This window comes from Prosopis cineraria, unplaced genomic scaffold, assembly GCF_029017545.1.
Source record: "Prosopis cineraria cultivar Desert tree isolate PC_DT_omini unplaced genomic scaffold, ASM2901754v1 PC1, whole genome shotgun sequence".
NCBI classification, from domain to species: Eukaryota; Viridiplantae; Streptophyta; class Magnoliopsida; order Fabales; family Fabaceae; genus Prosopis; species Prosopis cineraria.
Genome location: NW_026555332.1, coordinates 57,871,682 through 57,898,911, shown reverse-complemented (window position 1 = coordinate 57,898,911; position 27,230 = coordinate 57,871,682). Strand labels below are relative to the sequence as shown.

Genomic DNA, 27,230 nt, shown 5'->3' with positions numbered 1-27,230 from the left:
AATTATATGTTAAAAATATTCATAATTATATTTTATTAAAAAATAATTTTATTAATGTAAAAATAAATTTTTCATATATAATTATTTTTTCTTACCCACCAAAACCAAACAAAGCCTTTAATTGACCTGATGTCACCGTGATTGTCGACCAAAATTATGAAGTTGCACAGGGCACTGATGCAGAGAGCATTTTACAGATCACACTAACGGCGAAGCAGAATATTACTATCATCCACTGGGCTCCACCTGAGCTACTGTGCATATCTTGTCCGTTCGGATTCAGGACCCTACCCATTGGATGGTCCTGATTTTCAAAGGAGCATCCCAATCACTGCGCGGCCTTCGTGGTTGCTCATTTCGTTCGCTCTCTCCACACTGAACTTGCATATCGGAATCTTGTTGACGGAGTCCCAGAGGTATGGCCGAAGAAGAAGAAGAAGCGGAGCTTAGCGACAAGCAGAAGATCGAAATTGCCAAATGGTTCCTCCTCAACTCTCCTCCCGGAGAAATCCAATACGTGGCCAAAGGTGATTTGCTTTATCCGCTTTACATGCACCTGGTTTATCTCGTGTAGTTGGATACCTAGAATTTATACATATTTTCTTCTGCTTTAAATTTATATGGATTTGAAAGTTGCCCCTGCAGATGTGAAATCGATTCTGAACGATGACGATGTGTATCGTGAGGCGGCGTTGGAGGCATTTTCCTTGTACAATAAATCTCACATGATTTCCCTTGAAATGCCGGATCGGAGTGGAGACGTATGTATCGACGAAATTCTCTCCAAACACGGGTCTCCTTATTTTCTTAGGGTTTTATTTGTTCCCAACATTTACATGTTTTTTATTCAAAGGAAATTTCGTTTTAAGAAAAAAAAAATCATGATATCAAATTCGGATATGCTAATTGTTAGACTGGTAGGGCGCTGTAATTTTTCTTTCTTTTCTCCCCCTCCATTAACCGATTATTATTTTTTTTTAATGAAAACTAGATCATATCATTACTTCACATAAATAATGGTAATCATAATTCTGCATATGAGATTAACCGATTATGTTGCCGAATCGTTTTGTGTACATCTTCAGGATTATTTTCTGAAAATCCTTGTGATATCTAGAAGGGTTGAATAGTACAAATACCCCAACTTTACTTAACTATGCATATTCGGCTGCATTATTTTTTTTATTTAAAATATCTTCTGGCACCCTAATTTATCATATGCATGCAGGTGCTGGTTACTACGTTTGGTGAGCTTGAAGAGAATGCCTATCTTGATCCGAGGACTACTCAAGTTGCCATAGTTGACCATGTTAAACAAGTAAGTTTTGCCCAAAAAGTAAGAGGAAACAAAAGGCATTGAATTGGTAATGTTCAGTTTAGCAAACTTATTATAGTTTGATGAAAGATTGGAATATGCTATGGTTTTAGTGATTTTTTCCTTTTTTTTTTTTTTTAGCTTGAGGAATGGTGAAAACAAACTAAAATTGGCCGTTATTCACGATCACTACCTTTTCCTTTCATTCATTTTGGTTTAATTTGCAATATAACAAAGGTGAAGGAAACTATAGCACCACTTAATTTTATCCTGCAGCTTCATCTATTATCTTCAGTTCAATGAGTTTAAATAAAGTATTATTGTCAAATGTACTCTACTTTCTGTTTATTTTAAGACTCTTTCACCAATAATGCTCATTTTCTTGAAGTTGCATTTGAGGTTGGGGGATGATCCAATTATGAAAAATTGTTACTGCAACCATAGGTTATTTTATTTATAGCTCAATCAATTCTATTCTATTCTACACAGAGGGAGAGAGAGTACAGTGGAGTACATTTGCAGTTCTACTTTGGTCCATTTTCTTTCTCAACTGCATGTTCTAATTTGTGTAACACTGTCACCTGTTGTGTTATTATAATGTGCTAAATGGTTCAGGTTTGTACAGAGGTGAGACCTGCAACTGATGAAGAACTTCCATCTCCATATATTGAAGAATTCCGGTATGCTCTCTCTTTTATTTTATGCTTGAAATTTTGTCTGCTTTCATAATTTCCTCAACTAAAGCAAGCTTTAAAGGATTTTATGCAATATCATGGCCTCATGGGACAGTATACTCTGACTTGTTTACATACTTTTGAGCAACCTTGTTATTTTGTGTTATTTCAATTAATTTTTTTGTCTTTTACCTGCATGAGAGTGTGAAATATTGTCTAGTTCAGTACAATGACCAATGAAATTTTATCTGCAGCTCTTTGCATGACAAAGTATATCTTTATTGCAGATGTGCCTTGGATGCAGAAACACTTAAATATGTCGGTGAAGCTTATCCAAAAGGTGTCTGCTCTGTTTACTGTGTAAATGGAAAAGACGTAGAGGGCCCAGGTTCTGATTTTGAGCTTGTTGTAGTGATTTCTACAGCTAAGCATAGTCCACAGAATTTCTGGTGTGTGAAATTAGTCAGATGAAATTCTTTCTGCATTTTCCAACTACCATTTGTCAGATGAAGTTTATTTTTATTATTTCCTCACTCTTTTTGGCCTTTCCTTAGCAATGGTAGTTGGCGTTCAGTATGGAATATTCTGTTCAACGATGATCTACAGATAGTTGAAGTACAGGGGAAAATGCAGGTAATGTAAGATAGCTTTTTGATACATAAATTTGAATGGATGATACAGACGACGGAATCATGTTGTCGTGTTTTCAGGTTGGTGCCCATTATTTTGAAGAAGGAAATGTGCAGTTAGATGCAAAACATGAGTGCAAAGATTCTACCCTTTTTCAGGTTACTACAAATCAGTATATTTTTCACCTTTTATTTTCTCTTACGTGTAGATATAAAGGGATGAATTAGTGGATGTAGAGTAAAGGAACAAAGAGGGAGGGGCAGGTAGAGAGATGTGGGGAGACAACTGGCAGCAAATATTTAGGGCTTATTTGGTTTCTATTCTCATTTTTTGTTTTTAAAAACTGTTTTGTAATCCAGTTTTCAAAACTGTTTTTCAAAACAAAATGAAATGAAAATCTATTTGGTTATGTCAATTAAAAATTAGTTTTAAAATTAAAAAATGAACTGATAGTGATGGTTATAGATAGTTAATGGTGATGATTAATAATAGAAATTGGTTAAGGTAACTATAACTTTCAATGATTAAATTTAATGTGTTTTAAAAATAAGAAAAATAAAATGAAAACAATTTGAAGTTGTTTCTATTTTTTTGTTTTTAAAAACAAAAAATGAAAAAAGTTTTGGAAACAATTAAATGAAAAACACTTATCCAAATAAGTTTTTAAATTGTTTTGTTCTCGAAAACAAAAAACGATTTTTAAAAAATAAAAAACAAACAAGCCCTTAGACTCAGTAATAGTTCATCAAAAGGTCGATTATGAGAATAACTGGAGGGCTAAATTATAGAGCTTTAAATACAATTATTAAAATAATTATAACTTAAACCTAAAAATATAAATGAACCCTAACTTAAAAGCAAACCTTTCCTAACTTAAATTTCAAGTAAAATAAAGCATCAAATAGGCAACAAGCTCAGAAAGCCTAAAAGGAAATAAAATAAAGTCAAAAAAAATAAATTACTAAAACATAAAAAAAAATTCCTAATTTCCCATCATTAGGCATGCATTTCCATGCATATAGTTTCTTGCGAATATTGTATCCTTGCTGTTGCTCATTATCTCTGTCAATCTGCTGTCAATTTCCTTGCTTCTTTGATAGCATCTAGGGCATCTCAAATATATCCTATTAAAGAGAAAAACCTATCGAGTGTCATATTAATAATTTGCTTTTGCTGACAGGATATTCTTTAAACATAATATATACAAAGAAAAAATGAGCTTGAGATACTTACTGGAGAGTTGCGTCACGAATGACATGATGATGGTTGTTAAGTAAACCTGACAACTATTACTTGTTTTCCACTGGCATTTAACCTAATTGTCCCTGTTGCTACGCTGAGAAGATGTTTTTATTACTTTCCTGGGCTAATTGTTGACGTATCAGATACTTCAACTGGGATTTATTTTTCATGGATGACTCATATCCCTGCATTGGTTTTTTCATATATTATCATTTGATTGGCCACTTGGGTGCTTGATATTTGTTAAATTCAGGCCCCTGAAGATTGTGCCCTTGCCATATCAAGCATTATTTGTCACCATGAAACAGAGTACCTGGCTTCTCTTGAGGTTCTGAATTTGTCATCTTGTGGCTTATTTTTTAATTAATTATACATGATATACTAATGGTTTGCAGTTGTTCCTTTACAGGCATCGTATTTAAACTTGCCTGATTCCACTTTTAAGGTATTCCTTACTATCGTCTTTTTTTTTCTTTTAATCTTCTGTCCAAGTTTTAGATGTAGTGTTTCTGGAATTGTTTTGTGATAATTTAACTCCTATTGAAGTAATCTCATTCTTGTCATGCATCTCTGTTAGTGCCAGCCGCTCAATGCTCTGATGATTTTTTTTCCTGGTTATGCTCTCTAGTCATTTGTGAAATTTGAACTGAACTTATGAATAGTTCATGTATACAGGGTACTTCAACTTGCCTTCTCAGTTCTTATTGGATCGCATGGGTGAATTTGCCACTGCTTCCTTTACGTTTGTCAATTGCATCATTTAAATGGATGGCTCTCATGTTCAATGATGTCACATTCACACTTGAAATTGCTGTGCAGGGGCTTATATACCTTTGATCGCTCAACCTGACAATGTGGTCTCATTTTTTTCAATTGTATAATTCATTGGACTAGTTTATTGCATGTTTAGTCTTGTATAGAAGAAATTGATGTGATTTAAAAAATGGCAAGGCATATTTCCTGCTTTGCTTGTGTACAAATCTGTTGCTTTACCCTTGTTGAGATTTAAGGATCGGGAATGACAATTACTCGCAGGATCTTCGGAGGAAGCTTCCGGTCACTCGTACACTATTTCCGTGGCACAATACGCTGCAGTTCAGCTTGACAAGAGACATCACAAAAGAGCTTGGCATTGGAAAGTGAACATGCACCCAAAAAAAAAAAAAAACAGAAAGACTGCTGTTTTCTCGAGGTTAGTTGTGTTGACGAGTTCCTTTTGTATTCACTATTCCAGGGGCTGCTTTTCTGTTTTCATTCATTTGCTGCATGAATCATCCTCCTGTCTCTGAGACTCTGCCTGGGATAGGGGCTTTGTACTGTAATTCTTTTAAATACAATTCTGTAATTCTGTATAGCAGTAAATTTATGGTCTTGAGAAATTCATTTTTTATTGTTAATTCACGGACAGCATGAAGCGGCTTTGTTGTCCTAGAAAGTAGAAAGCAGAGGCCAGGAATTGAAGAATTTGGTTGCAGGAACGTATCTTCGCTGTTGGAATCTCCCCAGACCACGCATTCGTGCCCCTCAGGGTAGAAGAAATGGTCGTTTCAAATTATTTTCCTCTCTCGAACTTGCCTTTATGAGATAGAGGGGATGGTTAACAAATCAATGAAACGCATAGACATACCTTTACTGTGTGACACGCTCCCTTTGGTCCCTTTCAATTATATAAATTATTATGAGGTATTTTTAGATATTTTTTCACATGTATTAATAAAAGTAACAACGTCTTTCGTTTTAAATTATAAGATATTTTTAAATGAAATTTTATATATTAATAAATTTTATTAAATATATTTAACAATTTTATCTTTTTAAAATAAAATATAATTTTTTAAAATTTTTTATCATTTAATGTATTGAAAAGAGAATAGATAGAAATTGATTATAGAAAAAGAAAGGGTAATATTAAAATTAATATATTTAATAAAATTTTAATCTATTCAAAGTATTTTATATTTTAAGACGAAAAGACTTTTAAGTGTTCTATAATTTGAGAGATGGAGAGAGTATGTTATTTTGTTTGTTCAAAATATCTTAATATTTTAATTATATTATTATTAGTTAAAGGGAGTCTCATTATACTTTATTCAATTTACAAGAAATCTATTAAAATTATATAGATAAAAATAAAAAATAATTTGATCTTTTAACTAGACATCTTATAATTTAAATCAGTTTTTATTTTTATTATAAAATATATATAAAGGACAGGGAAGTAATTATTTGACTTTCTATCCATCTCTATTCCAACTAACTGTATAGAAATTAAATTAACTTATTGATATATTTATTACTAACTAAAAAAATTCAAGTATTAAATAATCTATAAATGAAATATACGTTATATTTATTGAATGTTTGCATCATCATTATGGATAAACAAATTATAGGTTCAAAACAGCCAATCCTGTTTTTGGTACAGAAAATAACGAAATTTGATTGCCCCACCAAAGCAATGTTGCGTGAATCGGCCCAAAAATAGACTGGGTTCAGGACTTCAGATTGCCCAAAAGCGGTCCAGCATATCATGAGGTAAAACGTGTACGTCCTTTCTTCTTTTGTCCAAAAAATTCCGTTGCCGGGAATCGAAACCGGGTCTCCTGGGTGAAAGCCAGACGTCCTAACCCTGGACGATTGAGATGGTTAGGTTTTTTCATATTCTAATCTTCTGCCTCCTCCCTCCTATTTTTAATTTACGGCTAGGGTTTTTTCTTGCGGAGCGCGATTTGACGAACGCACCTGCTAGGACTCTAGTATGCTTTCCGATTGACATATATTTACTTTGGCTGCTCCGCCATTTTGCTTAATAATTGGAAATCACTTTCGTATCAACCAGTAAAAAATCTAGGGAGGGAGGTGCATCACGTGATCCTCCACCTGTGTTTTGCTTCTGGTCTGCATTCCCTTTAATCTTCTATCAGTTTGCAATTATATCATGTTTGATTGTTTGTTACCCCTTCCTTTCCCCCTTGTCTCTGGAATGATGTAGCTTAGCCAAATCAGACATTCATGTGCTCCATAAAGCATTATCTTGTAAGCTCGCGCCGCCCTTGTGCTCTAAGGCGAGTGGATGGTGCAAGCATTGGTTGATGTGCTTTGTGTTGAAGCGCAGTTTTCTGATGATAAACGAAGAGATTGGTTGTTTACTGACCAGAATAATTCCTTTTTCTTTAAAGAGGGGGAAGCTGGGTTGGCGGGGTGAGTACCTTTTAAGGCAAAATCAATACTCCTGTCAGATATTTCTGTTTTGCCAAGTTCTGATTCATAGTTTCTTTACCAGCATTCGGATTCATATGCCTGGCAACCTGTTTTGCAAAACACAACATTTTAGCCCTGGCAACATGTATGTGCCTACGGTGCTGGAGCTTTCTTTCTTTCATTTTCTTATTAATGATTTTTAAGGGGTTTTTTTTTTTGGCCAAAGATTTTTAAGGGTTAACAATCGAGGATTTTAGAACACATTTTTCTTTATGGAAACTTGTTTCGTGCTTCACCTTCATGATCTTCATCTCTGCAGGGATACATCTACCAAGTAGTAGAACCTGTATTAGGTTTATCATTTATGGCAATTTGGTGCAATAGAATTGTAGGTGTAAAAATGGAAGTGAAATTTATGTGCTGTCTTTTATTTTGGTGTAATGGATTCGGTTCTTCAAGGAAAACTGATTCTATCAAAATTGTCGAAGCCCGATTCATTCACGAGGCTCATGGTTAAAGGCAGTCTTGAGCTTCTATGAAACTATAATTTTTTTGATAATTCTACCTTTATTCATGATGATGATTCAGCTTTGACTTCCTGCTGCTTCTCAGATGCCAGCAAAAATAATGCAAGTAATTCAGGTAAGTTGAACTCAATTCAAGTCGAATTTATTCAGATGAAACTTAAATTATTCTATCTTTTTTAAAAAATTCATATACTTAACCCTAACACCTTCGATTTATTCAGGCGGTCCAAATATCCAAAACTTTTTAAAAATATTTTTTTTATTTTTTAACCAATTTTAATTTTTAATAATTTTATTAAACATCAAATATTATTTTAACTTTAAAAGAATAAAATAAAAAATAACTTATCAATGTTGTATTTAAGTAACTTTATTATTGTTTTGTTGTATTATGTATAATTTATTCATGAATATTTTTGTTGCTTGTAAATTAATATTTTAATTATTTAAATATTGCACTTATTATAGTCATATATAAATATTTTATATATTTAGTTAAATTATATTATTTTAATTATAATTAATTAATCTTAATTCAATCACAATTAGATTATTAATTTAAAATTATTATTATGATTAATTCAAAATTTTTAATAACTTTTGAATAAATTATATTTTTTATTTTTATGAATATAAGAAAAATACCCTTCATTATATTATATAAAGAAAAATTATTTAATTATGAGTAAAGTATAATTTTTTTGAAATTATTTTTCTTTAACTTTTTATGTTGTTTAACCATTACATACAAGAAATTTTTACTCTAATTTATTTTTAATTTTTAACCAACTATAGCATGGACAATAACCAAATAATTATTTAAAAATATTGTCCTATTTATTATGTTTATCTAGTAGTAGAGTTGAGAATTCATAAATGCTCGAATTTTATTTTTAAAATTATTTTTAATTTTATTTTTACTTTAAAATTAATTATCTTATTTATAAAAATATAAAATTAATTTTTTTATACACAAATGATACATAGGACTGAAATATTTTTTTAAAAAATTGAGTCTTAAAATATAAAAATTAATATTAAAATATATTTTAAATATTATTTTGAGATATTTTATTAATTAAAAATAGGAAAAATTAATCTTTTAGTCTTTCAACTTTTAATTCACTTATGATTCAGTCCCTCAATTATAACTTGTTATGACTCAATCCCTCAACTTTTGAATCACTTATAATTTAGTCCATTAGCTTTTGTTAATTTTATTTTCATATTAGCTTAGATCTCACATTAATGAGCAAAAGGAGGGTATTTTAGAATAATATATGAGGATTTCTTTTATCCCTCTTATTTGATAAGAAATTTTTTAAAAAAATAAAAAATAAGGATTGAATTATAGATGAATCAAAAGTTGAGGGATTGAGTCACAGCGAGTTATAGTTGAGGGACTGAGTTATAGTTGAGGGATTGAGTTACAAGTGAGTTAAAAATTGAGGAATTAAAAAACTAATTTTTCCTTAAAAATATAAAAATATAACTATTTTAAATTCTTTAAAAAAATAACTATAGTAATACACTCAAATATATAATATTTTTGGTATAAAATGATATAAAACTTAAAAATTAATTAATATTTATCATATTTTATATATATTTTTTTAAAAAAATTTATTCGGGTTTTCGGGCCAAGGCCAAACCCTATTGGGCTTGGCCTGAATTTTTTGGGTCTGTTTAAGTGGCCCGAATAAGCTCGAACGTTAAAAAATTAATATTTATGGGCTTGATCTTAAATTTTTCAGGCAGGCTTAAATTAGCCCGTCAGACTTGATTCAAATTATCAGTTCTAAACAAAAATGTTTTCCATCATAGGAAATAATTTCTTTTATTTTTAGGAATGGTCTTCTTTATGTACGAGTAGTATATACACGCCATTATATTGTAAGAGTTTATGTTGCGCCAGCTTATGTATACAAGGAGCATTCATGTACTGTTTAAACAAGCATTGATGAATAGAATAGAATATTTTTAGCATCTTGATCATCTTTTTGGCTCTTATGCCCTATTCATAGCAGTAGTATATTTACCCTCGCCTTTACCATCAACATCAAGTGGCTGTAGATGATGAATCAGATTCTGGCCAATAGCAATCTGATCTCACTTGTTAAAAACAATAGTTGAGAATCTTACCTCCGCATTAGAAACGGCACCTTGCAGGTTTGTTTCTCATCAATCACCATTGGCTTGTGATTTAATGTTGGGAGAGGAAAAGCATGTGTTCTTGTACCCTCCTACATTTGCTACCATGAGAGTAGAAGGATGGAAGTAAAAGTAAAAGTGGGAGTGAATTTTGTTTTTGGGCATGTTTTGGTGAGTCACCCCTCCGTAAAAGTTCACTTCCAACAAAATAGCCATACCTCATTTCAATGGTAGGGACAGGGAGGTTTTAAAACTTAAAGTGAACTGCAATAGAAGTCATGTCCCTTCCATGTTTAATCCTACATTCCTGCCGTATAATATTTTAATAACTCAATCGGATGATAAATCGAAGAGATGGAGTCACAATTTTCATAATTTAATTAATTAGACTTACGATCATATCGGTAGAGATGATTATATAAAAAAATATTTCCATGTGCCTACATGCGTGTCTAAGAAATTAAACATGAATTTGACAAAAAAAAAATTCACAGTATACAATATCACCGCAATGCATAAGATAAAAAATTGTAGAATTTTTTAGATAAATTTTTTGCTCTGCCTAAGATCCAATTGAGTCAAGTAAACCCGTTTCAAATTCCCCATTAATTCCAAGCATATCAAACATAGTTACATTCAAACTGAGTTAACAAATCAAACTAAGTCATTTTTTATATTTAGGGAGCAGTCCAATTGATGTTAAAAAAAATTACATCCAATCTTCTTTTAAAAAAATTAATCACAAATAAGGATCAACAATAAGTCTCATTTAAAAAAAAAATAATTCACTTCGTATTGATCTTATTTGTGATTAATTTTTTTAAAAGAGATTAGATATGATTTTTTCATCATCTTATCATCCGGATTGGTATGAGTCTTCGAACACTGCTACCATCCCACATTCCTAGACAACCCCTCATCATGCTGGTGGCAATGATAATGGGCAGTTGTTTAACTTATGGGCTACGGGTAGGGGATGCGGGTCATTTTATATCAAAATAAATTAATACAGGGTGTCCATTCAGGCATTTACATGTCACACATCAAACATATGTTTAAATTGCATGTTAATTCACATTTCCATTTTCACCTCATTTTTCTATTTAACCCCAGAAATTCTTTCAACACATCCAATAACAAGATCGTGGCCCACGTCGTAAAAGAAGGCTTGGCCCAGTAGTCCATTTGTTTTCAGCCATGGCAATCGCATTGCATATTTCGTTGGAGACAAGTTTTCCTCCAATTTTTTATTATTAAAAAAGTACATCCAGTGCTCAGAACTAGAAAATCGAATGTACCTCCCTTCGATGTCTCACTGTTCCGTTCTCCAAGATGCGTGCAGCGGTGCAGGGAAAAAAATTTGTTAAAATTTAATCATTTTTTTTGGTCATTCGATAATCCATTTGCTTCATCGCCTCTCAATTTTTCCTCTCACTGGTTCTCGATGGCAACAGCCATGGTAGAGGATAGCAGCTTCGAAGATGACCAGTTGGCGTCTATGACCACCGACGACATCGTCAGAGCTTCCCGTCTGCTCGACAACGAGATTCGAATCCTGAAGGTCTGATCTCCTCTCTCTAGTTATCTCTTTTCATTTGTATTGCAATTGTTGCTTATTCTGCTTCTGATTGCTGTATAGCGTGGCTGTTAGGGTTACCTATTGATTGTTCTCGCCAGTTTCAAATATTAACTTGGAAAATTTCAGATTTTTTTTCCGAAGTCTCGCCGTGAATTCTTCATATTCTCAGACATCAGAATTTTATTGATTACCAAATAATCAGAATTTTATTGTTCATATGCTTCTCACCTATTCTTGCTATTGATGCAAAATGTTCACTTTCTATATCCTGGTAAATAGAGAACTAGTTGTCCTTTCTAATGTTTTGGTGTAATTGATGTTGAGTTTCTGATGTTGACTTGTAAGGTTTTGGAATGCAGGAGGAGTTGCAGAGGACTAATCTGGAGTTGGAATCATACAAGGAGAAGATAAAAGAGAATCAGGAGAAAATCAAGCTCAATAAGCAGTTGCCCTACCTTGTAGGAAATATTGTAGAGGTAATTCACTGCTCTTACTCTCTTTGTTGTTGTGCATCAGTCTTATTTTCGTTAGCAGCCTTGGTGTATGTCGTTCAGTTACTTTTTTGCGATTCTGTAATCCATAATAGCCTGCTATATTGAAGATTAAGATTTCTGTCTTTCAAACAACAAATTGGTCAAATAAAGAAATAAATTTGTGATTGATAGTTCTTTTTATTGTCATGGCATGTTAAAGCACTCACGCATATGATGCCATAGATATGTTTATTTGGTGAAATTCTGAGGTCTGATACCTGTTAATCATGCTGTTTACATAATTAAAGTGCTCTCTTGATATTTCTCATATATCTTCTTTTTTTATGTCATATTGATTTATCTTAAAACGCTTAAAAATTGAGGCCGTATGGCCCTCTATTAAATAACATGCCAATGTGCCTTATACTCTGGAACATGAAAAGGTGAAGGTTGCATTTTGTATGACGATGTTTTGGTATTGTAGAGAGTAGCAAGTTAGAAGGCAATCAGATATCGTTTAGACATGAATCTGTACTTTTTACATAAATATTTAGAGCAAACTCCCCTCACTTCCCCTTGGTAGTGATCTATTAGCTTATTCTTATGTCGGCATGTCCCGCATTCTCCTCAAATTCTGATCCTTTTTTCAGATATTGGAAATGAACCCAGAGGATGAAGCTGAAGAAGACGGTGCCAATATTGATCTTGACTCACAAAGGAAGGGGAAATGTGTTGTACTAAAGACATCTACTCGACAGGTGACATAGATTATATCACATTGTTTTGTCATTAAGGTTGTTATTTGTATTATTTGTTTTTAACATTTGAAGGTTTGTTAAATTGCACCCTACGTACATTGTCAGCATCAATGTTTTTGGAATTAGTTAGTGATGAAGAGCCCTTCGTCTTTGTCATGGCAATGATAAAATCTTAAATTGTGTTTTTTTTTTCCTGCTCCAGACAATCTTTCTTCCTGTTGTTGGGCTTGTTGACCCTGATAAGTTAAAACCTGGAGATCTAGTTGGTGTTAACAAAGATAGTTATTTAATCTTGGATACCTTGCCTTCTGAGTATGATTCTCGAGTAAAAGCCATGGAAGTTGATGAAAAGCCAACTGAAGACTATAATGACATTGGTGGATTAGAGAAGCAGGTGAGGTGTAATTATTGGCTGAATCTATTGTAGCACACTATTTTTGGCAACATGAATCCCTAACATGGTCTTTGTTAACAGATTCAAGAATTAGTTGAAGCCATTGTTTTGCCAATGACACACAAGGAAAGGTTTCAGAAGTTAGGAATTCGTCCACCAAAGGGTGTGCTCTTATATGGACCTCCAGGGACAGGAAAAACATTAATGGCTCGTGCTTGTGCAGCACAAACAAATGCCACTTTTCTGAAATTGGCAGGCCCCCAACTGGTCCAGGTGTATAATTTGTAACCAAGCTTTGTCCTATATTTTCAGTTTTAAGTGTCAGCATGGCTAATGATTTTATTGTGGTTTGTTTGTCCGGTTTTTGGTTTTCATTTTCTTTCTTGTAAATTTAAGTAGAGTTGATTTCTTGACTTTTGTCAATCTTTAATAATTCACTGGGTACCATATTATACATTATTCTCCTTTTTTTTCCCTGCCTACTGAGTTACTGGTGATGTATCATATATGCATGTTGCTGTTGGACAGGTGTTGATTGTATGAAGATTATGTTCTTAACCTTCCACATTCCTTGTAAAATCATGCTTCAGCAATTAGTAACGAATAATTTTGTAGCTCTTGCCCATCTTGGTTGTCTATCTTGTCTTTTTATATAAGCTCTGAATTCATGTCATTTTTACTGGGCTTGGAGTGGTTTTACCTGGAATTTCTGTACAGATGTTCATAGGAGATGGAGCAAAGCTTGTCCGTGATGCTTTTCAGCTGGCAAAAGAGAAGTCTCCTTGCATTATATTTATAGATGAAATAGATGCAATTGGCACGAAGCGGTTTGACAGGTATGGTTAATACGTATGAGCAGGCATGATTTTACATCTACAAATGTTTGAATTTTCCATTGAGTTCTATTAGTGTCATATTCATGATGGGATCCCTTCAATGCTGAAGGGAATCTAGGTCCAGGCTATTCAGCATTGTTATGACATGACTTCTTGTTGCCTGACTGTAGTGAAGTAAGTGGAGATAGGGAGGTACAGCGAACGATGTTAGAATTGCTCAATCAGCTTGATGGTTTTAGCAGTGATGAAAGGATCAAGGTTTGTTGTCGTTTCTTTTTCTCCACGCACCTGTTATTTGCTTACTTACATAATCTATGTAATCAGGGAGAACTACGAAAACATTTGCTGTTGTTGGGTTAAGCTCACTAGACTTCTGAAAACCTATGTCCTTGGACTAGTCCCTTAGCCTAATTTTAATAACCAACCAGTCCATTTTTATTTCTGGTGAGGATTCAGGAAACTGAAGTAGTGTTTTCATTATTGTTGTAATTTGCAGGTGATAGCTGCGACAAACCGTGCAGATATTCTTGACCCTGCCCTAATGCGTTCTGGTAGGCTGGATCGTAAAATTGAGTTTCCACATCCAACTGAAGAAGCCAGGGCTCGAATTCTGCAGGTTTGCTTGCTTCTGACTCTATCTGCTGTCGTTATTCTAACTTAAGTTTCTGAACAATCGATGACTGGTATCTCATTTCACATGGATCTTTTAGATTCACTCCCGAAAGATGAATGTTCACCCAGATGTCAACTTTGAAGAACTAGCTCGGTCCACAGATGATTTCAATGGAGCACAATTAAAAGCTGTCTGTGTTGAGGCAGGCATGTTAGCCCTTCGACGTGATGCAACTGAGGTTTGTTCTCTTTGAGATATGCAACTTATTGAATATTACGATTAATTAAATACACGAGGCCATTCCTGCGGTGACAGTTCTGTTTGAAACCGCTGTTTAACTTGTCTCCTATCCTGCCATTGCTAAGTAATCTTTGCCAACTGTGTTCACTCTTCGTTGGAGGAGCTTAACTTGAATGGTCAGGATCAAATCAGAATCGGTTCGTTGTTGCGGCCAAATCATTGATCCATATTTTGTACGATTTCAGGTAAATCATGAGGATTTTAATGAAGGTATCATTCAAGTTCAAGCAAAGAAGAAAGCAAGCCTGAATTATTATGCTTGAGCTGGATTCTGGAAGTAAAGTTCCAGTTCGCCCAAAGCATTTCTCAAGACAAGGAGAAGCCACCTCTGGTGTTTGATATTTGTTCGCAAGTGCTAAATTTACTCTAATTCGGAATTATACTTGTACCCTATAGCTCGCTATTACTATCCCTTTTGGCGGTCCGACATTTTTCTCTCTTTCTTTCAGAAAAACATGTGGTTGTGAATTAGATTTAGCGATGGGGTTTCAGGGAGTAAAAATAATTAATGATTGATAGTCTGAGCACTTAAGCAGTAATTTTCTTTATCTCCGAACCGTGTTGGTGCGGAGCGGTTCACATCTTTTCTTTTTTCTTTTATGGTTTGCTATTCTACATATTAATCATAGCCTCAACTGCATATGATACTAGGTGACTGTTGAGGTTATGTTATCATGTGAAACTCTCTTATTTAAGGATATAATTTTTTTTAACCAAAAGTTTAAGGATGTAATTTGAAGGCATAAAAAAATATTTGTGAAATACAAGTTGTCAATTAAAATTTTTATGCATATAATATGTAATTAACTTGCCCATAAGATAATAGGATCTTATTCGTAATCTTCAATATGTAATATAATATGTAGCATGCAGTCGCCATGCTGCCATGAACGGGCTCACCGTCAAGGCGTCACCCATGAGAGTGCCACATCAGAACTCAACCATTACCATTTCTGCGATAGCAAAAATAGATAAGTTGTTAGTAACCAGAACAAGAAGCATAGAATCAAGGAACATGGAAGACAATGAGAAAACAGAGAATTTGAGACCGCTAAGCTTTAGTTGCTCCAACAAGTCTAGATTCCAATTGTTTCTCTTCCTCTAGTTTGGTTGTCACCAACTTCATATATCTATCCATATAAGTAACAAACTACTTATCATCAAAAGCGGGTTGCTTCCATCCTGAAAATGAAAAAGAATATTCAATTTACATTGTAAATAAACCAGAAAAACGGCAGATCATGGTTGGAAAATCAAAGCAAATAAAATCTTCCTTACCTGAAGCCTGAAAGTGTCAACAATATTGACTACTTTAATAGCTTGATCCATAAACTTTCATTCTCCTCCCCTACCCATTATGAATAAATTTTTTTTATTATTCATAAGTATTTTCTTATTAAAAATAATCTTATTCAAAACACATTCAAGTATTAAATATGGACACTTCTTTTAATGAAGATTCGAATATTGATTCTTCATATTATAAGGAATTAGCCCCCTTGACGAGGCCAAATTCCTGTTAGTAGTTATAAACAATTTTATTTATTTAGAGTTTCTTTCCTCCTAAGAAATTATATAGATTGAAAAATTCAATTGACACGCTAGTACTGTGGGTTGGGGTTGGCTAAGTGCAGGCTCTTAGCAGTTGTTTGTGGCATTTGAAAGTTAAAGTTCAAACACCATGGAGTATCAAAATCTATTCCTATCCCCTGGTCCATGAAATCCTTGAATCCAGACCCGTTACCTGAGAATTGTAAAAACTGGTATTCATTTACATGAAATTTATCCATGCAAAATTATTAAAAGAATCGACCATGATATTGTGACATGCATTTAACATGAATTTCTGCAATCCAATCAGCACATATCTCAAACACAACAACTAATATATAAAGATTACAGCTAATGCAAACTTGGACACACATATTGCAGGTAGCTAGCCTCCCCATTTGGGTTGCAAATCCTTAAAAATCTCAAAGTATGGAGTTTGGTAATCCCCTCGTGGATTTGGAAGGCTTCTACCCTTGGCATATTGGTTTTCAATAATTAGATTTCTTTTCTGTGTTCTTCAGCATGTAAACTTTTACTGTGAATTTTTCATTAAGAAAATTCTTGGGTGTTTACTTGTCTGTATGTAAATGATAACCTGAAAGCAGGAATTGTGCTTAGCGTATAGTTAAGTTTTATAACTCTTGTATTATTCTCTTTTATTTGAATAATATACAAAGGAAAAATTAACACACACACACATGGACACTTGTGGATGCATGCTGGAGTTGAAAAGTGATCACAAGTGTAGCTATTATACATGTGGAAGATATAATCTCCATTCACTTGATAAAATAGAAAGATTAGTTTTAGACTTGTTAATTGGATTGGATGATTGTGGGGTACAAAAGCTATGCTGATTGTGTTTTTTGGCCGTGTTATTGTTATATTCTAGCCTTTGAGTTTTCAAACTTTCTCTTCTCTCTTATCACACTATTTCATCTATGCTATTATTTGAGTTTATTATGTAAATTTTTATTGTTTTGTGTCCCTGCTTTTTGTAGAAAGAGTCTGTTTAATTTTGGAGAGTTGCCACTAATTAACTTGGTGTGACGGAATAGCTCTTAAGAACAATGTCCTTGAACATGACTTAAACTATGACTTTACTCACTATTGCCAATAATCTTAAGAGCTAAGTCCTATTGATAAAATTCATTTGGTCAAAGTACTACTTGGATGGTTTGATCAAAGTTTTGGCAAGGTGTATCTAAATTCGTCTGGTTGATTACAAATGAAAATGAGACAAGTTCAAATATCTAGTTTTTGCCTTATTTGATTCTGGTTTATTAGATTATAGTGTGATTTATGGTTGAAGAATTCAAATAAGGTGCGCCAAAGCTATTAAATTTTTATAAATGCATGATTACGTGATTTTGAGTTTATGTAAAGAAAGTGGAAGGAAAAGAACATATTCAGGCATATTTATGTCTGTGTAATAAAATTAGAAATAAAGTTGTTGACAACCTAATATAGAGTATACATTCAGTCAAGTATAATTTGCTACATATTTTAAATATGACATGGCATAAGAAATTGAAGCTTGCTTATACATTCATGTAATCATACCTTTTCAAATAAAAAGGTTGGAACAATATGTTAATCCACACTTTGGCATTCTCATAATCTCATTGTTTGTTCAAGTACTAGCTGTATTTCTAAAAGGGGTGCTCATGATGAGTTATCAACAATTCCAGTCCCATGTTAGGGGTATGAACATAATGAAGGTGCACGGTTGGTGTATGAGTCTGATGTTATTTGATGTGGGGCATGCAGTAAAGGCGAGCCATGATTATTATGGTTGGTAATGTGTTTTCCAGTTGCCTCTTAACCAGACTCACTCCAAACCTAGTACCACGTATGATCATAAAACTCTTGCCAGAAAGTATTCTCTTAACGCAAGTTGTTGAAACGAGGTATGAAACAAATCCGCATTTCAGGAACTCAATCTCATCGCCAAAATATTGTTATTCTCAATTTTGTATGGGAACCTTATTTCCTGACATTCGACCACTCTTCTCAATTATGAGTGAAATCCATGAATTTAGCGAGTGTTTCGTTTTTTATTTTAAAATTTGTTTTCTATTTTTTAAAATAAAAAAGTTATTTGAATAGGTGTTTTAGATTTAAATGTTTTCAAAATTATTCTCAGGAAAGAATTTAGAGTTATTTTCATTTCTTTATTTTTAAAACATATTATATTTGACTATTGTAAATTATTTTCAATTATAGTAAACTACTATTATAAGTCATCATCATTAACCATTAGCAATCACTACTATTAACCATTTTCTTAACTTTAAAATTATTTTTAAATTAATATAATGAAACAGATTTTCATTTGGTTTTGTTTTGAAAAACAAGTTTGAAAATGTGGTTAAAAAAGTATTTTTAAAAAAATTATTTACAAATTATTTTTTTTAAAAAAAAAAAAGAGAGAGAACAAAACCGAACGGGTTATTACTATTCCTGTTATCTCAATTAATAATACCTCTTTGGTAATGGCAAAAATTACAATTCCAACTAAACCCAAAAATAGAACTTGACACACAATCATGAAAGACAAAGAACATGCTATAGAAAATGAAACGGAACAGATAAACTAATATCAACTTCCAAAACTTCTCTTTTGGGATGACGCTTAAATCTCTATGGGATTATTTTATTTCAATGAAGTTTTAACAAATTTTAAAGTATAAAGTAAGTCTCACAAATTCGTAACTAATATTTTTATATAACATAATATGTTCCCAATAGTTATAAATTCAATAATAAAAATTATAAATTTGACAAATGAAGTTGCAAATTTCAAGAAGTGTTCAAATAATATTATGTTATTTTTAAAATTTAATCATTAAGATTTATATTTTTTATTAGAATTGAGAACATTATTTACAAATTCAAGATTATAAAATTACAAATTTGTCTTTTATAATATTTTAGTATTTTACAACTTTATTTCCAAAATTTACTATTTCATTTAGTTAAATTTGTAACTTAATTTCTTAATTTTAATACAAAACAAATTTTAATGATTAAATTTAAAAAGTATCAAATTGTTATTTATATAGTACCTCTAAAAATTTGTAATCAAATTATTATTTGAATAGTACCCCTAAAAATTTGTAATTTCATCTCCTAAAGTTGCATTTTCATTATATTAAATTTTGCAAGAGGCTTTCTTTGTTTTAACAGGTAACCCAAATATTAAAACCCCTCATATCCCTCCCCTTTATCGCCTCTACAGAATCCCTCAGTTATTAAAATTCTTCGCTTCTCCCACAGTTAAACCAAAAACCATATTAAAACAGATTAAAAAAAAAAAGTTACGATAAAACAAACAAGTCTCCCAACTCCACAAGGCTCGATACAGTAATCAATATATAGTTTTTGCATACTACCAACAAATGCAGTGGAAATTGCACTTAAATGTAATCCGTTCAAACGACGGAAACACTTCTACCTGTTGCGCTGAACGCCAGCACATCAATTCATTACATTTATCATTCTGAAGAAATTGTTTCCTTCTTCTAAAAAAAAAATGCATCAAATTAAATGCCTGCTATCAAATATCAAATACACATGTAAAGATTCATTTGAATAAAGTATCGGCACAAAAATAACGGGGAAAATTGTGATGGGTTGCTCCTGTTACAATCAGATTTATTACTTAGAATTCATTCGAAAACATGTGTAATTCATTCGAAAACCTATGTGCTATACTGATGTCAGATGTAAAGATTAATCAATCCTTCTGTGAGCTGAAGTTCTCCACTGGGAGGAATTTTGCATATCTCTCAGCCTTTGCTCCCGTTTGATGATCGTAGTACTCTACCACTGCAGCTCCAGCCAGCGCTGCAAGTGTAAGAGCCTGAGCATGCAACCTGAAAATAGATAATGCACGTAAGAAAATTAGCAAACATGAATTGGACATAATGACCTAAGAATAGATCGTGCAAAAAAACTTTTAAAACATGAACCGGAAATTATGCGGGGTCTGGGGAAAAAAATCTGCATAGAGGAAAGAGAACCGCATTCTCATTAGGGACAAAATTATTAGAACTGCTAATTCGGCCCAGCTAAACTTATTTGGGCCGAGCTTAAAACACTCAAACTTATAAAAGATCTATATAGTTAAGTGAATCCCTGACACTCTCAGGCTTCGAATTTATTCAGGCCAACCCAAATTCTAGAAACTTTTTTAAAAAAATTATTTTTCCCCCTTTTCGAACAAAGAAGAAGGATCAAAATAAAATATTTCGGAATATTAAAATATTGCAGTAGCAGATTCCAGAAAATTAAACATATGAACAAAAAATTTTCAGCAGCTTTTTTCTTTAGCTTCAGATAAAACCAAAAAATCAAAATTAAAATAGAAAACAAATGTTCCAGAGATGAAGAAGAACGAACGCTAAGGAAAAGGGGGTTTGCATGACTAGAAATTCAACAAAGGCAAATGAAGAAAATGATGCAACTGGAACTAATGGCTACTCGGATGATAAAAGATGTAAACAAAAAAAGCACAGGAGGCACAGATCGTGAGTCATGACTGGCCTTGAAATTTGAAGCGAGGTTGAAGAACACAATCTGAGTCGGAGGTGCCACCGCAAGCAAACTGAAGGTCACCCTTTGTGAAATAACTAAACTGACGGTATAGAAGAGTGAAGCTGTTGGGATGTGAGAGACCAGTGAAGACTGAAGAAGAAAGAAGACTAGAAGAGGATGTGTTTGTCCTGCGAAGAAGAAACTAGAAAGAAGAGCATGCGTGTGTTTCTACATTTGAAGGAGAACAATGATCTGAACAAAGCTTGAAGAAGAACAATCTGAAAAAGGGAAGGGAGGGCAAGCAGAGCAGAAAGAAGAACACTGCGAGCTCAATTCTTTATAAAAAAAAAAAAAAAACCCAAAGCTTAAATTTTTTCGGGCTTATTTAGGTAACTCAAATAAGTCTAAAGTAAAGGGGTTTTCCTAAATTCCTAAGCCTCGCCCTAAGATTTTCGCACTTATTCGAGCTGGCCAATCAAGCTTAGCCCAAATTATTAGCTCTAAAAATTATACAAGGTCCGTGGCTTCATTGCTTCAAATGAAAGACTGCCAACGGTCATTGCAGATAAATGCCATACGATTGGACTACATATTTGCGGCAACCAGGGAAGGAATATAGTGGGAGTTATTACTAAATATGTACGATGCTACAATCTCCTTGCCCGTGACAAGGTGGAAGAACATCCTTTTCCTGACAGTGTTCGTGAAACCAGATTATTGCTTTCTAGAGCAGGGAGTATCTATCTTTCATTAGAATATCACGATTCTGATCAACATCTGAACAATCTCATTAGCATAGGCCTTCATAGTAATAGGGACTTTTGGACCTTTGATCATCAACTCCCTCTAACTTGAGAGGTAGATGATGATGAGAGGTGTTCATTTCTGTCTTGTTTTTTTTACAGTGTTTCTTTCATGAAATAGAGTGATCACATTTTCATTAAAAAAAAAAATGACGGGTCTGACAAAGTGCGTTTCCAGCAGCTGGTTAACTTATTCCAGGACTAACAAGGGCGTTGGGCTGGGTTAGGGGCAACTTGGTAGTTAGTGAGTGGAGAGTTCTGCCCTTCCAAGTACCAGAGACTGGTTTGGTGTGAGATTTTGCTTTGCTATTTCCTGCATTGGTAGCTCAGTGATTCCCCCAGGCTATTTCTTCTATATCTGATTGAACAGAGGAGCTCAATCCAGCTTTTGTTTAATAAATAACACCACATTACTATTGATCTCCAACATATTTGGAATCAGAGATAGCAGAAGGTATGATAAATATGAGGAAGAAAGGAAGGGTTGAGACAGTAGAGAAAAGATTGTTCCTTGAATGGAGGGGGTTGAGGCGGTAGAGAGAAGATTGGAGTCCTTGAACGGAGGTGGCAGTGATTAGGAAATACATAGTGGAAATGAATGAAGAGCAACATGGACTCCAGAATAGCAACAGAACCAAGCACAGAGGCAATTATGCAATAGGTATCAGCACGTCAAACCTAGTAGAGGTTTCAAGAGAAGAGAAATGTGCAGCAACAGCAAAGGATGCCAAGAAGGTAGTTAAGCAAAGAAAGGAGCTCCTACCCAAAACTGGAGCTAGTTAAGTTGGGCAGAGGAGACCTAATTGGGTAGCCACTCCAGGTAGAAAAGTATTTCTCAACGGGTAGGTCAGGGGAGGATGAGAAAATAGAGACTGTGGCTGTTAGCTAAGAAGGACTTTGTTCAATTACTGTTGAGCTACAAGAAAAACCAAAATGAAATAATGATCACCAGACAATTAAACACTGTTTTTAGAATCCAAATTCTCAAAAGACTATTTATACTAACCTAAGTGTTAGCAGCATTCTTCCACATGAGATCTGCGTTTTGAATTCAGAGGATAGTTATAAACTTGTAAATGTCAATGTCAAGGAGTATAAGGAAGTAATTTTAAATGTTTTTGCAGGCTTTTACAGTGGAATTCGCATAACTTTTTTTGAGAAAGTAAGGGGGTATAGGTTGGAAGCCCAAATCTAAGGGATACTTAGTGTCTCGTAAATCTCTTCTACACTTGAATGATAGAGAAAAGAGTACAACTTGGATCCGCTTGATCTTTAGCTGAAATGCTGGGCAAGGCATCGAAAAGGGTACAACGTGGGTACAAAACTAATTTGAAACAGAACTGTTGTCACTTCCGACGTGGCTCAAGTTTACCAAGACTGGTTGTAAAAGCTTCTGTTATAATTTAAACCTTTACTCAAAAATTTTGAAAAAAAAAAAAGGTGTGAGAGAGAGATTCTCGAAGGCATGGGATTAGACATACGGCCTTCGTTGCATCAAGGTGAAAATTATCAGCACAACAACAACAACAACAAATATTCTACTATATTTAGAGCTAAGAGGCCTTACTAAATGACACCCAGAGGTCGTGGACTCGTGGAACAGATTACTAGTTACCTATTAACCCAGTCATATGACGAAAATAATATTATGTATTAATTAGAAAGCCTGATAATTCGATGCCGATAAAATGATCAGTTCCCTAATTCAAATCATTATTGCTATCTAGAAATGGAAAGCAGAAATTGGACTCCTTTTTTTTTAATTCCTCCTATTGGAAGCGATACTGCTTGAGGTATGCACTCAATGAGATTTGTCACCATATCTCATTCAAAATTGGACTTCTTAATTCGTCGTTCAAAATAGACAATGAGATTTGTCAGCAATTTTTTTTCCGATAGAAAGGATTTATCACCAAATCAAACCCATCTTCGTCCATTGATGAAGAAAAAGGAGAGTACAACAAGCAACCGCAACTTACCTAGCATGAATGATCTTAACGCTGGTTTTCATGTTGGGTCGAGACCAGTTGTATGCAATTGAACCCGCAATACCGCTCAGCCAAAGGGACCCTTGAGAATATTCAAACGAGGGTGAGAAACGTAATAGGAAAGAAAAGCACAACAAAATACCGTATCAGAAGCCTTGAGAATTAGAACGGAAATACTAGATGATCAGAGTAAAATATCTAAAAATTTCTTGGTTACTTGATTGCTACGAGAGAGGGAAAAATGAAATTAACCATAAAACGCGAGGATTTAAATATTTTTACCCACAGTACGAAGCTTGTGCTCGACGACCCATTCCCTCAGAGATTCAAATTTGGTCTTGGAATCCGCCATTGTCAGCTGCGTACAGATGGAAATCTGGAGGAAGGAGGGATCGGGACTCGGAGAATTTGAGAGGTGAGAGAATGGGAAGCGAAGTCGAAATTTTAAACCTCCAACATGCGTCAGCTAATGAATCATGTGTCGGCGAACGCACGAATATAGCTGGCGCGCGATTGTCGAGTCGTGGCCCATTGTTTCCGAAAACCGCTCCTGGGACTTCCGTGATCCCCTTTCAATAAAAACTATATACTCGGACACGAAATATTAATTTTCAGGCTTAATAAAAAAGAATAGTTAAAAAAATATTTTAATAATTTTTTTGCCATAGATGTTAACGAATTTAATTTTAAAAAAGAGTAGAAAATTAAAATTTTTAATATAAAAAAATGCAAAGAAGATAACTAAATAAAATTGTTTATAAATTTTAAACTATACTTATCTGCGTAATTATAAAAATTACTCAATATTTTATATTTTAAATTAAATAAAATTTTTAAAAAATGTCCTCAATTGTGATTTGAAAAGAATATTAATTTTGTATTCATCGTTTTTTTTTATTGTGATTCCATACTCACCTTGTTATAAAGCTTTATAACTTTTATTTTTATTTATTACATAATAATTTTAAAAAGTATTATAAAAAATATTAAAAAAGAGGTCGGGTGGCCACGCAAAATAAACTGGAAGAGAGATTTGATACATCGCCTCATGCATCCATGCTATGTGAAACTAGCTTTTTCTATGTTCATTGGCATAAAATTAGAACACTATATTTTCATATTTTTGACTAAATTCTGAAAACCTTCATTCCAACATAGCGATGGATGCACAGAAAAGAAGTCCTGGAACCATTACAGCAAGGAAAAACTGTAAACTAAGCAAGCTAAAACAATTTTTCATAATAATTTTGAATATTGGTTATCATCAATTTAATCAATATAGACTTGCTATTGATAATCATTGGTAAATTGATTTTTTATTGATAATAATAAAATAATAATATATTAAATAGGCATTTAAAAAATAATAATATATTTTATTTTATTTTATTCATGGCATGTTTTTTATTGAACATAAATGACATGTATATTGGGTAAAAATTTCTCTTAATTTGATTAATGCTATTAAAACGACAGGAGTCTGTTATAGAGATGATCATATTTATAGTGTCATTTTATTTTGATGGGCTTTTTATTAAAAAAAATATTAAACAATCATGGATTGCAATTTTGCAAGTCCTAACAATTATTATTATTATTATTATTAACACATGCCGTATACAACACCAAATTTGTTATAAACAACTTTCAACAATAATTTGTATACTAATAAATTGATTATTTTCATGAAAATATATATATGAGTTAAGTGGTGGTGTAAACCATAAAGTATAAGCTAAAGAGTGATTTAGATCCTAAACTCATAATTGATACATTTTAACCTTACACAATTAAATATGAGATAATTTAATCTCCACTACGAATTATATTCAAATGCTGGTCATTTGTCCCATAAATTCTCCTCCCCCCTTCCTACCTCTCTCCTTCTTCTCCATCTTTTTTTAAATTCACTTCAAAACCTTTAATTTATATATTTTTTAAATTCGATTTCAATACCAAACCTCCCAAATTATGAAATAAGGCTTGAAACGGGTGTCTCAATTATTTTAATACAAGAACTTATAAGTTTATGGAGTGGTGTAATATCATATATTTCATAATTACACAAATTAGAGAACATATCTTTATAGCCTAAGAAATGCTTAGATCAAATGAAGAGATAGAAATATATATATCGCATGTTGTGTATTCATCTAATTTCAAGTTGCTATTTATTATGAGGCGATACTTTTTCATCATGTTGCATTTTCCATGATCATTAATAAAATTAGGATTAGAGCTTATGTCATGTCACATTGTACCAACTTTATCATGTTTTCATTGTCAACTAATTATATGTTGCTGTTTCTTGTGTTTAAAGCACGGAATACTTAAAAATATTGAGTCTTGATAATGATATGGAGTCTCTCTCTACCATTAGAATTTCAAGTGTTGTTCATAGTGAAGTCGTTGATAATTTAATATAAAAAATTATGAATTTTTTTAATTTAATTTGCATTGTATTTATTTTTATTTTTTTATAACATTCACATTGTATTTATTTACAACATATATTTTTACGATTTTGTTATACTTTACTCTTTCACACTTGACATAATTTGCCAGATTGTTTCAACTTGTTTTATGATTTTTTTTTAGTTTTTACTATATTTATTTAAATTTTTAAAAATAATCAGAATAAAAAAGCAGATTTTTTTTTTAAGAAGCTAAGAAGCTGCTTTGCAGTATAATTTTCGAAAGTAACTTAATGTAATATGTGAGAGATAATGCTTTAAAAATGAGTGATATACAAAGATATTATAAAAATTTAAAATAATTAAATAATAAATTATTCTTATAAAATAGAAATCAAGGGGACATCATAACATTTAAAAACAAAAAAATAATAATTATTTATTTATTATTATAATTAAACATAAAATAATGCCTATTTTTTATAAGATTTCTAATATATATATATATATATATTTATAAAATCTTTAAAACGTTTAAAAATTATTTACTTTTTAATCTTAAATAAGCAAACATATTATTAATGATAGCTAAACATCTCCACTACATATAGAACAACATGGAGAATATGTCAATAAAATATTTTGTTATAAAAATTCATTATGAATAATAGATATGTCACTCATTAAAAAAATATCATACACGACTCATGCACGGTATGGGTATTTTATTAGGTTTTACCTCAACATGTGACCAGCCAGCCTGCAAATGTGCTCTTCAAAGACAGTAGACTTGCATCATACAAACTACGATTGCAACAAGCTTAGTTACAGTTTGAAGCTCCAACAATGGAAAAACGTTATTTCCTGGCAACGTACCAAAGGATTTGCTCATAGTGTTCACTCATTTCAGGAAACCAGGGTCTAAAAAATCTCTACAGATTAAAATTTCCTGGAATGGTTCAATTGTGTATGTGTGGAGGCATTACTCTTCTACCGCGATGGAAAAATTTCAATTTTGATAAAATGTCTTGAAAAGATTCTTCTTTTCTAACAGGAACAGTTTTCATATCAACTTTTATTCCATTACAGAACTTTGTTTATATAAATATTCCTTTTGTAGCTGGACTTTTGAATACATGGTTTTTTCAGCAAAAAAATACTGGTGTCTTATTAACATACTTTGGTGCCGTTATTTTTGCTATTTAATTTAAAGTTTTTTTACCCAATTAATATTAAAAATAC

The 27,230-nt window shown here is 32.7% G+C and overlaps 3 protein-coding genes and 1 non-coding gene across 10 annotated transcripts; 3 read left to right on the top strand and 1 right to left on the bottom strand.

The window, feature by feature from the left end:
- The first annotated feature begins 177 nt into the window (after positions 1–177).
- Positions 178–5,547, top strand: LOC129315823 (F-actin-capping protein subunit alpha). Of its 7 annotated transcripts, XM_054959908.1 has the most exons (13): positions 178–527; positions 646–761; positions 1,229–1,318; positions 1,931–1,995; positions 2,277–2,438; positions 2,544–2,622; positions 2,700–2,777; positions 4,115–4,189; positions 4,271–4,306; positions 4,524–4,578; positions 4,681–4,736; positions 4,897–5,053; positions 5,270–5,547. In XM_054959908.1, exons 1-12 carry the CDS (start codon positions 419–421, stop codon positions 5,002–5,004), a joined length of 1,029 nt encoding a protein of 342 aa, XP_054815883.1. In that variant the 5' UTR covers positions 178–418; the 3' UTR covers positions 5,005–5,053; positions 5,270–5,547. The 7 variants fall into 7 exon arrangements, 6 of the variants coding, with proteins under 6 accessions (XP_054815883.1, XP_054815877.1, XP_054815916.1 ...); XM_054959902.1 differs by lacking the exon at positions 5,270–5,547 and having other exon boundaries at positions 4,897–5,258; XR_008594608.1 differs by lacking the exon at positions 4,681–4,736 and having other exon boundaries at positions 181–527; positions 4,524–4,537.
- A 1,292-nt stretch (positions 5,548–6,839) lies between these two features.
- LOC129297111 (small nucleolar RNA snoR127) lies at positions 6,840–7,019 on the top strand. The gene has a single exon (XR_008590118.1). It is a non-coding gene; the product is annotated as a small nucleolar RNA snoR127 (small nucleolar RNA).
- A 3,969-nt stretch (positions 7,020–10,988) lies between these two features.
- Positions 10,989–15,272, top strand: LOC129295193 (26S proteasome regulatory subunit 6A homolog). The gene is made up of 10 exons (XM_054933675.1): positions 10,989–11,301; positions 11,679–11,795; positions 12,443–12,550; positions 12,753–12,944; positions 13,026–13,217; positions 13,662–13,780; positions 13,951–14,038; positions 14,277–14,396; positions 14,491–14,631; positions 14,879–15,272. The coding sequence occupies exons 1-10, from the start codon at positions 11,185–11,187 to the stop codon at positions 14,954–14,956; spliced, it is 1,272 nt and encodes a 423-aa protein (XP_054789650.1). The 5' UTR covers positions 10,989–11,184; the 3' UTR covers positions 14,957–15,272.
- Positions 15,273–19,663: 4,391 nt separating this feature from the next.
- Positions 19,664–24,062, bottom strand: LOC129286545 (uncharacterized). Its single transcript, XM_054922494.1, has 3 exons — positions 23,857–24,062; positions 23,566–23,656; positions 19,664–20,122 (listed from the first exon to the last, which is right to left on the bottom strand). Exons 1-3 carry the CDS (start codon positions 23,924–23,926, stop codon positions 19,984–19,986), a joined length of 300 nt encoding a protein of 99 aa, XP_054778469.1. The 5' UTR covers positions 23,927–24,062; the 3' UTR covers positions 19,664–19,983.
- Between the last annotated feature and the right edge of the window lie 3,168 nt (positions 24,063–27,230).

Coding starts and splice junctions, on each gene's coding strand:
- LOC129315823 (XM_054959908.1), top strand. CDS start 419: ATGGCCGAAGAAGAAGAAGAAGCGGAGCTTAGCGACAAGCAGAAGATC. Junction 1,319..1,930: donor TAGTTGACCATGTTAAACAA/GTAAGTTTTGCC, acceptor TAAATGGTTCAG/GTTTGTACAGAGGTGAGACC. Junction 1,996..2,276: donor CCATATATTGAAGAATTCCG/GTATGCTCTCTC, acceptor TCTTTATTGCAG/ATGTGCCTTGGATGCAGAAA.
- LOC129286545 (XM_054922494.1), bottom strand. CDS start 23,926: ATGGCGGATTCCAAGACCAAATTTGAATCTCTGAGGGAATGGGTCGTC. Junction 23,657..23,856: donor GCACAAGCTTCGTACTGTGG/GTAAAAATATTT, acceptor AATATTCTCAAG/GGTCCCTTTGGCTGAGCGGT. Junction 20,123..23,565: donor GTTAAGATCATTCATGCTAG/GTAAGTTGCGGT, acceptor ATCTATTTTCAG/GTTGCATGCTCAGGCTCTTA.
- LOC129295193 (XM_054933675.1), top strand. CDS start 11,185: ATGGCAACAGCCATGGTAGAGGATAGCAGCTTCGAAGATGACCAGTTG. Junction 14,039..14,276: donor GCAGTGATGAAAGGATCAAG/GTTTGTTGTCGT, acceptor TGTAATTTGCAG/GTGATAGCTGCGACAAACCG. Junction 14,397..14,490: donor CCAGGGCTCGAATTCTGCAG/GTTTGCTTGCTT, acceptor TGGATCTTTTAG/ATTCACTCCCGAAAGATGAA.